At 37.6% G+C, this 12,301-nt stretch overlaps 1 protein-coding gene across 2 annotated transcripts in view; it reads right to left on the reverse strand.

Moving 5' to 3' along the window:
* Positions 1-12,301, reverse strand: part of invs (inversin) — a 98,030-nt gene that overhangs the window by 45,464 nt on the left and 40,265 nt on the right. For both annotated transcript variants that reach the window (XM_041248189.1, XM_041248190.1), the window contains 2 exons: positions 3,059-3,232; positions 653-820 (listed from right to left, as the gene is read on the reverse strand). In XM_041248189.1, coding sequence (XP_041104123.1) covers positions 653-820; positions 3,059-3,232 — 342 coding nt within the window. The remainder of the gene's footprint in view (positions 1-652; positions 821-3,058; positions 3,233-12,301) is intronic.

The raw sequence follows: 12,301 nt of genomic DNA on the forward strand, positions 1-12,301 counted from the left end.
AGGTCACAAAACCCCCTAGAGCTGGATTAATTGCACCGTTAACCCGAGTTAACGGCACTTAATCGAACTGATGCTCAACGACACAGAGCATCATTGTTTCATTGTTAATCATTATTAGGGTTTAAACAGTCAGTGTGCAACAAGCCGAGAGAATGTACTGGGCTGGAATGAGTGTGGGGTTAACACAAAAAAACTACGCGCTTTGTGTGGACAGCATCTCTAGAAACACAACCAGCACTTAAAAACACAGGAGAGACATGTCTCAGGTAAAGAAAAACAGAGAAGGGGGAGGAATTTATCACTGGTTTGTTCACTTTTTTCATGATCTTTGAAAAATATTCAAGTAAAAACAAAATAATTTTTAAATACATTAACCTTGCCAATAAAAATCACTACGGGCTAAAATAATGCAAAATGTAGAGAACTGTTTCTGAAAGGAGACACAAAACTATTACTGTTAACAACAGACAAAAAATTAGGGTTACGTAATCCACCATCTTCACCTACAAATGAAACGACTGTGCATTTAATTCAAAAGTCCGCCTTGCATGTCACGAAAGGGGTTACTTTGTGATGTGTCATATAAGAGGTGAAACGTGCACTCCGATTGCCTACAAGCAGACTCTAATCTTTAATTCTGAGACTGGCTCACCAGAATGCAGTGGACGGTGTGCACGGCACTGGGGTCCTTGTTGTTGGCTGCCCAGTGCAGGGGGATCTTGCCCTCGACGTCAGGGATCCCGATGTTGGAGTCGTGCTTGATGAGAAGCTTCACGTGCTCGGGATTGTTGTAATAGGCACTCCAGTGAAGGCTGGTTTGCTGACGATGGAAAGCTTCAGAGGTTTAGTAATGCAATGGTCCTTATACAGCTGCTGTACTATTCAGGGTAGTACTTTTTGATACAATCTGTGTTCCACGTACCTGAGTCTGCCATGTATGTACATAACAGTCAAGATATCGTTATTTTAGTAAGCGCCAGCTCCAGCCAGCTGTTTAGTGCCAGTAATACAAAAGGTAACTTGATCCTTCAAGTAGCTGGTAACTAGATGGTGGGCTCTTTACTTCAATTAAAGACATTTTGGTTGAACTAAGACCTTTTTTATGGTTAGATTAAACAATGTTTAATCTTAATGTTTAAAGTTTTTTAATGAAACAGAATCTAAACCCTTAGTTCAAAGCAAAGACGCCAAGGAACAGATGGTTACATTATTCACCAGATTCTAACACAACTTTATGGCACTTTTTAGTGGGTTTAATTTCCTAAATATCCTACATGGGTGAATTTGCGAACAACCCAATACCTCTTTAATGACGGTGGCCTGCACATGACCCATATGCAACCTTTGCTTTGAACTTCAAGGAAACAGATGCAGATTCATTTATGCTAACAACACTAAAAAAAAGAAAACAAGTATCACATTCCTTTTTAATGAAACCAACATCATTCCAATTAAAAGAAGCTAAACAAAACTTTTCTGTTGGCAGAGCACTTCCCAAGGCCATACTAGAATGCAAAGTTATTTCAAGTCTCAGTTAATATGTAATAACACGTCTCAATATACAAATATATACCGTTAAATTGCCATGTGCTGGTAATATCCTGTAAAATATAATTTGGATAATAAAATAACAAGTAAGGAAAAATGTTATCTTGGTTTTTCTTCAACACTCATACTTAAGGGAGCACTTAATCTTAGTCACAGGAAAACAATTGTACTACAGTAGTCTCTGGCTAAGACAACACCCTCGGGAAGCAAGTGGAGTGCTCTGTTAGACAGTTGACCACTGGACACAATATGAATCAATAAATACAAATGTATTTATTACTTATGTCATGACGCACGTGCATCAACTTGAACACAATAAGAAAAAAGCAATGTGTTCACAAACTATAATAATAAACTAACTGACAAACTAACACGAATAGGGTGCTCCCGAGGGACGCATCTGGTAAAGGCACGCCATGTGGAGTGTAGGATGCTCCCTATAGCCTGGAGGTCGTTGGTTCGAGTCCCGTAGACGAGACTGTAGACGGGAGCTCCCAGGGGGCGGAGCACAATTGGCCAGGGGGGGGGGGGGGGGCTTAGGTCCTCGGCTTACCAGGCACCAGCGACCCCTGTAGTCTGGCCGGACGCCTACGGGCCTGCCTGTAAGCTGCCCAGAGCTGCATTGTCCTCCGACGCTGTAGCTCTGAGATGGCTGCATGGTGAGTCTGCAGTCTTCAGTGCAGGGGGGTAGCGGTGAGATAAGACAAAAAAATAACTGGATATGCCAAATTGGGAGAAAATAATAAAATAATTAGCGATTACTAAATTAAAAATAATTAAATAATGAAACAAATAAATAAATAAATAACACTAATAAACAAACAGAGGAACTAAATTAACACCACACTCCAACACATAGTAAAAATGCAGCAGCGGCTGTAACAGTAATTCTGAATACAAGAATACATTTTAACAATGGTTATTAACCCAGCACCGCCATACACACATTAAAAAAATGCAGCAGCAACTCTAGATTACTCTCACGATGAGCAGTCAGTTTTTAAAAGATTTAATAAACCATTTGAATTTAAGTTTGATGATGATGATGAGTTATCAGGTTACAAAACTGTATCAGTTTTGAATCGGTTAGTAACAAATCGCTATCGGTGCCAAAAATGTGTTCTTTTAAGCGAAGCTCTTGTTCCTTTAGGCGGAGCATTTACAATGGGAAAATTCTGCTTCACCATAAGGTTGTTCCCTAAGCCAAAGTGTTCTCTTAGGTGGTGTTCCTATAGGCGGAGACGACTGTATTATTATTATTACTGTACAACCAATACAGGGTTTCTATCTGGAATCCTAGAACCACACTTCGTACTAACTAATGTCTAACAACTAGAGACTAGTCTACAAAATGAAACCTACAAAGCCTAAACCTCCTGACTACCCGACAAAAATTATTAAAGCAAAGCAATACAATTCAATTACATTTTAGATGACCATTAATGACTAATACCACTTTCAGTTACTAAAACTCCTGTGACTGTTTTCTAAGTATTCTTTATCTCTTTACCTTGTTCTTGTCCTGCGTGTCCACCTCTCCCGGGGCCATGTGTTTGAGCAGTAGGGCCAGACACTTGGGGTTCTTGTGTCGCGTAGCCAGGTGCAGAGGAGTCATCTCCTCCAGGTCTTTCTGCATCCAGTCGGCCCTTCGTGCCAGGAGCAACTTCATGAAGCGGTAATTCCCCTGCACAGGGAGCAGAGCAGCAGAGGGAGCAACGTTAACATTCACAGCACAGGACTTTCCCTTTGAGATGCAGATTCTTGTACAACCAGTAAGCACTGTGTGCCAAGTCAGAAAAAAATATGACAGAGGTGGCCAAATCGAGGCTCTTTTGCAGTGCGGCTCCCAGTGAAATGCTGGGTGACACACACTTTGAGGCTCAAATGAACTGAAGAAAGAACAATAAACAAAAACAAAGAGAGAAAGTAAAAATAAACAAAGTGCGTTTATTATTATGCTCGCTGGCATATGCGTATTTAGACTGAAAAGCCGGATGTGTAGTTGAAAGTACGTTTCATAATTTAGAATTAAGTGCTTGTTTGTTTTGTGGAGACAACAGCATTAAGCAAACCATCCCGAAGTAATAAACGAAAGTATGAGGCTTAAGCCAGAATGGGAGGAAGAGTCTGCTTTCACTGAAAACAGTGGTAAGCCTCTGTGTCTCATCTACAACAAATCACTTACACACACTGTAGTCTGTATAAGATGAGCAACCTCAAAAGGCATTATGAAACAAATCACAAACATTTTCATCTGAATATCCTCCTGTATCAGACTTAGGCAGATGATGCTTTCTAAAAAGCTGATAATGATTCAAGTGACTTTTGTATGACAAGCATGGAATATTGTTTGTGGCAAACATCCTTATTCAGATGAATGAATCCTTTTATAAAACTGGAGTGTTGGCACTCGACTAGAGAATGCATGTTTACATGTTACATTGCAGGTCTAAAATGAACATTATATTTACATATCTTATGTCTCGTTATGAGCAGGTACTGTAATCCCTTTCAATATAAATACAGTGCATCTGTCATCCACAAAGATCTCAACAGTATGTAATACACACAGCAGTCATACAAAAAACAGTGTCTTTTTTTTTTAAACCCAGCATTCGGATCTTCAAGGGAAGAGCTTGTCAAAAAGAATCCTTACAAAAATGTGTGTCTTTGTGTTGTTTTTGGTGAAATCAGATCAGTTACTGTATTTTGCTTCATAATAATTGAATATATTTTAATTAACGTGTGTAATACATACAGTATAAACTGAAATAATGGAAAAAACACCTGTGTGTTACATTTAAAGTTTAATACAATGCAGATCTACAGTACAATACAAATTACACAAACTCTCTAGGCAATGTTCCATTCCTTGTTCATGTGTATTTTTCTGCCATCAAAAGATAGTCTAACAACTACTGTACTGCACAGCAATGCTAGTATATAAAATGTCTCTCTCACAAACATTTAATGTTTTACAGTGTCTTGCAGCTCTCGACTACATGAAAATGTTGGTATGCGTCTCGTAGAGGTCTATGTGTGTGTGTGTGTGTGTACAGTGTATCTATGGAGTCTGGATTTCCACTACTTTTTGTTCTATAACCCCAGTCAGTTATTGTTATCCCTGCAGCTTTCTCTTAGCATGTCCTGGCTTTGTTACCAAGAGATTTTATACTGGAAGTATCAGTGTGATAAACTGGCCCTTTTAAAACAATGTTCAGGCTATTCTCCCTGCTTTCCAGGGCTTACAAAGTGTGGAAATGTGATTCTCTTTTAATACCGTGAAGCATAATCAATCACAATGCAAATTACACATCATGGAACATGGGAGATACCCTGTTCATAATAGTTTAGACTGCAGAATGAGGTGTTCTCAACCTTACATTCACAGTATTTTAATTAATAAGAGAAATAGCGAATCAATCAAAATACATATTTTCATGTCAAACAAACATAACTTGTAACAGTTTTATTGTAGCCTTTTACTGATTATTGGTTATTCAAAATGTTCAAATAATAAGACGGGCATTCTTCAAAAGATATTAACCAAATTATTTACTAAGGGGTTCATTTGATTAACTTATACCCGGTGGGTTTATCCAGAACTGGATTTATTTAGAGCATTTTATTTGACATAACCCTTAAACGTATGTTGTACAATAGTTATTCAAGTTAGATCAAACCAACTACTTAAACAGCCCTAAGAATCATACTAACAACAACTGCAATGATTTTAATTATATATATATATATATATATATTATATTATTAACTAATTTATATATATATATATATATATATATATATATATAATATGACAACCTTCTACTAGACATCAAACTGTACTTTTTTATTATAAAGTTGACACCTGTCTACTAGACATCAAACTGAAACTTCCAGAACCCATTTAGGAAAACCTCTCCACTGACTCTTTGGATTTGTGGCAATGACATTCAAATGAAACCTCCTCCAGCCAGATATCATCACTTTCCACATACTCTCTACAGACCACACAGGAAGAGACAGAGCAGCCTCTTCCATAGCATGGCTTGTGTAAGAGTAAAACAATTAATATCCATATTCAAAGCTGATCTCTCCTGCACTTATTGACTTGTTTTCCATTGCTGTTTCTTGCAAGTTTATTCGAGCAGAAGTTCCTAACACCTTGTCTCTCTAGAATGGAAACATGATTCACTTACATTCATCTGCAACCCTCCCCCCCAAGTCCCAGAGCAGAGACACATCACATCTTAAGGTTAACTAACTTAATGTATAGTACACAGTCTAAAAGGAGCCGCTAGGTAATTAAATACATGTGACAGTATGTGGTACTTGTGGTTATGTGCTAATTACTTGGTAATGGGGCTCAAGCTTCACACTTGTGGTTTTATCTCATCACCGTGCACTATAGTGGATGTACACCATTATTACAAACAGTTGGTGTAACATTGCTTGTATTATCTGTGAATTTTGTGAGAATAAAATAATTGTAACTGTATAAAAACTAAAAAGAAACTATTTTATTCATGCCCTGCGCTCATTATTAAGGGTGTTAAGAATACCCATTGTAAGACAACGTAACTGTATAAAACTAATGTTTAGTAACGGCATGAAACAAATAGATTAAAAAAAAACACAGGTTGAATTATACAGTAGTCTCCGGCTAACAGAATACCCCTCGGGAAGCAAGCAAAGTGTTCTCTAAGACAGACAAAATATAAATCAATAAATAAATAAATATGTATTACTTTTCATGATGCATGTGCATCAACATGAAATTAACTGAATAAGAACAAAGCAATAGGCAAGTGTAAAACAGACAAACTAACGTTAATAAAATCACTGTTAAACTAAATGAACACAGCACCCCTACACACGTGAAAAAATGCAGCAGCAGTTCTAGATTCATTACAAATATATGTACAGGTGCAATATTCAAGACATGCACACAATTATTTAACAGAATGGTGAAACAACTTAACAGAACGGGAAACGCAAATTTCTCATCGACTTCTGCCTGATTCAGGTTTTTTTGTTGCAAGAGAAACAGCAGCGCGTTTTGGCGTTTGTTTACATGCCATTTTGCAGTGATGAGGTGCACTCGTGGAAATCAGAATACACAACAAGTCAATGATATGATGGCGGTTCTTGAAAGATTGAATAAACCAATCAGTGTGCCTCAAGACACTATTGTGATGACAAGTCACTTTTGAAAAGACTGAATAAACTATTTTAATTTAAGTTTGATGATGACGGTACAACCCCTGTGTCAAGAAAGTTTACAAACGAGAGGAGGCCATTCGGCCTATCTTGCTAGTTTGGTTGTTATTGAGCCCAGAATCTCATCAAGCAGCTTCTTGAAGGATCCCAGGGTGTCAGCTTCAACAACATTACTGGGAAGTTGGTTCCAGACCCTCACAATTCTCTTTGTAAAAAAGTGCCTCCTATTTTCTGTTTTGAATGCCCCTTTGTCTAATCTCCATGTGTGACCCCTGGTCCTTGTTTCTTTTGTTGTTTTGTTGTTTATTTTAAGAGCTCCTAGTCCCTTTAACACTTCTGCCTTGGTTATGCTAAAGTTATTTAAAACTGGATAGGAACAGGTTGACATGTGGGGCATGTTGTCCGTATCCTCCTATGTAAAAACTTGTGAAAAGTAATCATTTAATATATTTGCTATTTTTTGTTCTTTGTCTATGATTTTGCCATTTGTATCTCTTAGACATTTAACCTCCTCTTGCTGTTGTAATATTGGAAAAACATTTTGGAATTGGTTTTAGCCCCCTTAGCAATGTTCATTTCTATTTCTCTCTTGGCCTTTCTAACTTCCTTTTTGACTTGCATTTGCAGTTCTGTGTACTCTTGCTGTGTACTTTGTTTTTGGTCCCTTTTTAAACGCTCTGTAAAGGGCCTTTTTTCGCTGAATATTTTTTTTAATTGATCTATTAAACCATTTTGGCAATTTAGTTTTAGATTTAGATTTGTCTACTTTTGGGATGTAATTGTTTTACGCATCTAGTACTACATTTTAAAAAACAGCCATCCTTTTTCTGTGGATGTTTTCTCTATTTTACTCCAATCTACTTCTGTTAGTCTCTGTTTCATACCTTCATAGTTTGCCTTTCAAAAATTGTAAGCCTTAGCTTTAGCCACTACTTTTTGGGTTTTAAAAAGCACCATGTTGTGGTCTGAGTTTGCCAATGATTCTCTGACCTCTGTTTTAGTTATTCTGTCTTCGTTATTAGGAAGCAGACATTTGTCTTTCCTATACAGTGTATACCCACAAATATTATATTCGTCCCCATCACTCTCAGACAACAAGTTTCTGTAACACCTATCACATCATAGTTACTTGTTAGTGCAGTAGCTTCAAGTTCTAAAATTTTGTTTCTGATGATGAGTTATCATGTTACAAAACAGTACTGTATCAGTTATGAATCACTATCGATGCCAAGAAGGTGTTCTTTTAAGCAAAGTTCCTGTTCCTTTAGCCGGAGCATTTACAATTGGGAAAAGTCAGTTTCACCACAAGGGTGTTCTTTTAAGCGAAGTGTTCTCTTAGGAGGTGTTCCTATATGCGGAGACTGTAGCTCTGAATTGTTTCTTGCTTGCTTGATACCAATGCATTTTTTTATTATTCCTCTCAGAAAATGTGTCTTTGTACTTTCTTTAAAATAAGGATTCTTAGTTCCTACAGTAGTGTTGCAGACCTGAGCCTATTTTACAAGGCTGTCCCTTTCATTCAAATATCAGATATAACTTCTGCATGTCTTCTATCATACATTATTAAGCCCCTCTCACTCAATTAAAAAATGTCTTTCTTTTAATTAAAAAAAATATTGTATGTAGAAAGGTATAATACATTAGCAAATAATCACCATTTTGTACGAGTGCTTGTTTTTTAAATGTATTTTACATTCCAAATTTACGTGGTCTATACTATACAAGTAGTGCTTGCCTTGATTCGCTATATTCTGAAACATCAGCAGGGATACTCCTCTGATTCAAGGGGATTCGTGGTGTTTGCTAAAGATAACTCTTGGTGTTTAATATGCAATGCCCACTGGAGATTTCAACACAATCCCAATACAAGTATGTCACTCAGCACCACTGCAGAGTGGCATAGACAGCAATGTGGCTCTGCACTAGGCTGGGGTTGGGCGTGAACAGTGTGACTAAGACACTGTCATATCCCAGACCTGACCAAGGAGGGACAGGGCTCTGGTGGCTAGGGTAGATCAATAATCTGGTTGCTTGTCACTGGCACTAACATAAACACAAACTAATGATGGGTGCATTTCTCCAGTAAAAAAAAAAAAAAATTCACCTCTGCTTGATGTACAAAGATTAAGAATTGGGTGTGGCCTCTACAACAACTCCAAAGCATCTGCTCTGGAATGCTCCCTATTACAGTTTTTTTTCAAGGATAACCAACACACAAAAAGAGGGGCTACACCCCCAAAATGTCTGCTTGCATTTACAACAACAAATAAACTAAAACTAGCCTAGCCTTTCACCTCCAGAGTCTCTCGTTGATTTAAACACAATTAAACAAATTTATCTGTAACCAGATAGTCTGTCTCTCCTGACGTCAGAATCCTTTCCTTTCAGAGCTGTAGACAGAAATGTGTTATACAACATTTCACCAAACTCAACGGAGATGGATGATTCGATTTTCAGTACAGGCAGCTCTCTAGAGTGTTGTAACAAGGGAAATAACTGAGGACCCAATGATGGGTGACTTTCACTAAATGAATGGCTGATGACCTAAAAGACAGCCAGCCTCAACTTCCCAAAAGAACGGGGACATGGAAGGCAGATTTGAGTTGGAACAAATCATAGTGTCATTCTGACTGCAGGGGGATGCTGTGGTAATTGGCTGGAAAAAGCCATTGAAGGGCAATCATTCACACTTCCCTCTGGATCTCCACAATGACCATGCAAGCAAACGACTGCTAAGAGCCACGCGGGTAAACTCCTTTGTTTCAAATGGTGGCAATATTTTAGGTCAAATAAGATCTAATCAAATACATTTTAAATAAGATATGGGTCATTCAGTGTGAAGTAGTAACACTGTCATGAACAAGTTTAAAGCCAATAAGTGTTTTACTTCCATCATACAGGATCCAAAAGGTCACACAATTCAAGGTGAAAGGATGTATGTATCACTTGCAGTGCATCCAACACTTATTTAACAAGTCTGAGCGCTTTGATAACACTATGTAACATAATTTTTGTTCCTGGGTAGTAAGTGTTATTTCCTAATTGCTTATGCCTCAAAAGTATAGAAAATGGCTACTATTCCCCACAAACTTTGCTTTTGTGACCAGGACAGTGATATTTTGAAATTGACCTATTTCCAATGAGAAAACGGGCGAATTTGTGTCTTTTCGTTCACACAGAGTCAGAAAAAAACAACATATGAATCGAAATTAACATGTATTTATACTAAAGTAATACAGAAATGACTACAAAAGATTTAGAAGTGAGTATTTTTTCGAGATTTACGATTATCAATAGGCGCAAATCAAAATCAATAGACGGGTTAGGCGGAAATATTTTGATGATCAAATAATTTAAACTTTGGGGAAGATTTACTACACTTTTTAAATGAAAATCTAATTGAAATGTTAAAATAAATACAAAATATATATATATATATATAATATATATATATATATATATATATTACTTCAATTTGACGCCGACCTCGAATTAAAGACTCCCTTGTATTGACGCCGCAGTTATATATCATCTTTATAATAGAGGCTGCCCTCGAATAAAAGGCGCTATCAGTAAAGAAACATTAAGGTATTTTTTTCACCCCCCACTAACACACACAGAGTAAACAAACACGCATCACTGACTATGTACATGTAACTCCCCCGAAGAGACAGTTGCATCAACTTAGCACGTAAATTGATTCCTGTACTCAATCCCATACAAATAAAAACAATGTGCTTACTATCTATGAGAAGATTTAGTTTCAATTTCTCTTGCTGAGATGTTACAAACAAGTACAGTCAGAAAAAAAATAACAGAGTAGGATATAATGTAGTTTTTACAGAAATCAAGCTGATATTCTGATGTCATTTTTGGTGCAGAAAAACACCTACGTCACACTCTTGGACTTAACTGCCACACCAGCATTGCCCCACCCCTTAACAACCAATACACACTCCTGATTCGCTGATACAGTACTCCCCTGAATTTCCAACTCCCACCTAATAGGCTCTCGGTAATTGTCACGGATAAATGTACTGTAATCAAAATAGGGTAGCGCACACTCTACTACATACAAGTAGGCTACCGTATTACAGAAAATAAGCAACCGCGATCCTTCTGATACTAGTAGTATATAGAAGGAGTCTGAGAGAGAAAATGACACCAAAGTTTGGTATTTCTTTCATTTGTTTGGTTTGCAAGGTAATCAAACATGCAATCTTCATGTGTGAAAAAGTTATTGCCCCCCTAGTTAACTCAATCCAATTAAAGGGATAATTAGGGTCAGCTGTTTGAATACTTTGGTTAACAATCAGGCCAGCCCTGCCCAGTATAAATCTGACTAACTTTAGTCCTTACCATCAGAGTGAAGTTGTCAGCACACAGGTTCTAGAGGCACATCATGCCACGATCAAAAGAAATTCCTGAAGACCTCCGGAAAATAAGCTGTTGATGCTTACAGGAAGCGTTTGGTTGCAGTTATTGCTGCTAAAGGTGGCGTAACCAGTTATTGAGTCTAAGGGAACGATTACGAGCAGACGGGGGCATTGGGTGTTGCATAACTTTCTTTAATAAATAAATTAAATAAGCATCAAAATTCTGTGTTATTTGTTCACTCAGGGTCCCTTTTATCTAATATTAGATTTTTGTTGAAGATCTGTTAGCAATCAGTGTCAAAAATATGCAAAAATGCAGAAAATCAGACAGGGGGCAAATACTTTTTCACGGTACTATATATATAAAGGGCAAAACCCTGTGGTCTGGCGAGTCTACATATGCCCGGCCAATCTAGCTTCACCAAGGGATTCTGGGCGAATCCTGAAATTACCACTCTACCCGCGTCCAATCGGGCAAATCTTGACTAGACCAGAACTTGAAAAATACGACTGGGTTAAACCCAATTTTTCAACAGTTTTCACTGAATTTCGGGGCTAGCCCGGGCAAGTCTAGTTTCGTCCAACGCTTCAAAATCGATGCTGGACAAATCTGGTGTGCCCATGCCATTAATTTGGGTGAATCTAGTTTTGTCCACTGCTTCAAAATCAATGCTGGGCCAGTCTAGTTTTTACCTATGCCAAGTATTTGGGTGAGTTTTTGCATTTCTACACTCCCCTGCGTGTCAGGGTACCTTTCTCGCCTCTACTTCTGACAACAATGTAGTGACTATGTGCTGGGTTTCCAGCAGCCGTGCTGAAAAGGCAGGACAACAGGGCTGGTTTTAGTAGTGATTAAAAGCACTCCTTTCATTAGCTCTCCCAAAAAGTTAAAATTAAAAAGTCTCACTCTTCCGTACGTGCAGGCAAACTTGCCACAAACACACACAACAGAGAGAAATAATATGTTAATTGTTTGTGTTCAAATCTTCTTTTGTTTCATCTTCATTAAAAGATAGTTAAGATTGTAACAGCATCAATAATGCCCCTGTTATATTTCAAGTATTTGTCACTTGTACGTTTTATTTTTATAATTGGACACTTTGATTTGATTAGTGCATGTTTTTTTTTTACATATTGTTGACTAGCACTTTGTAATT

Source organism: Polyodon spathula, chromosome 4 (genome assembly GCF_017654505.1).
Source record: "Polyodon spathula isolate WHYD16114869_AA chromosome 4, ASM1765450v1, whole genome shotgun sequence".
Taxonomy (NCBI): domain Eukaryota; kingdom Metazoa; phylum Chordata; class Actinopteri; order Acipenseriformes; family Polyodontidae; genus Polyodon; species Polyodon spathula.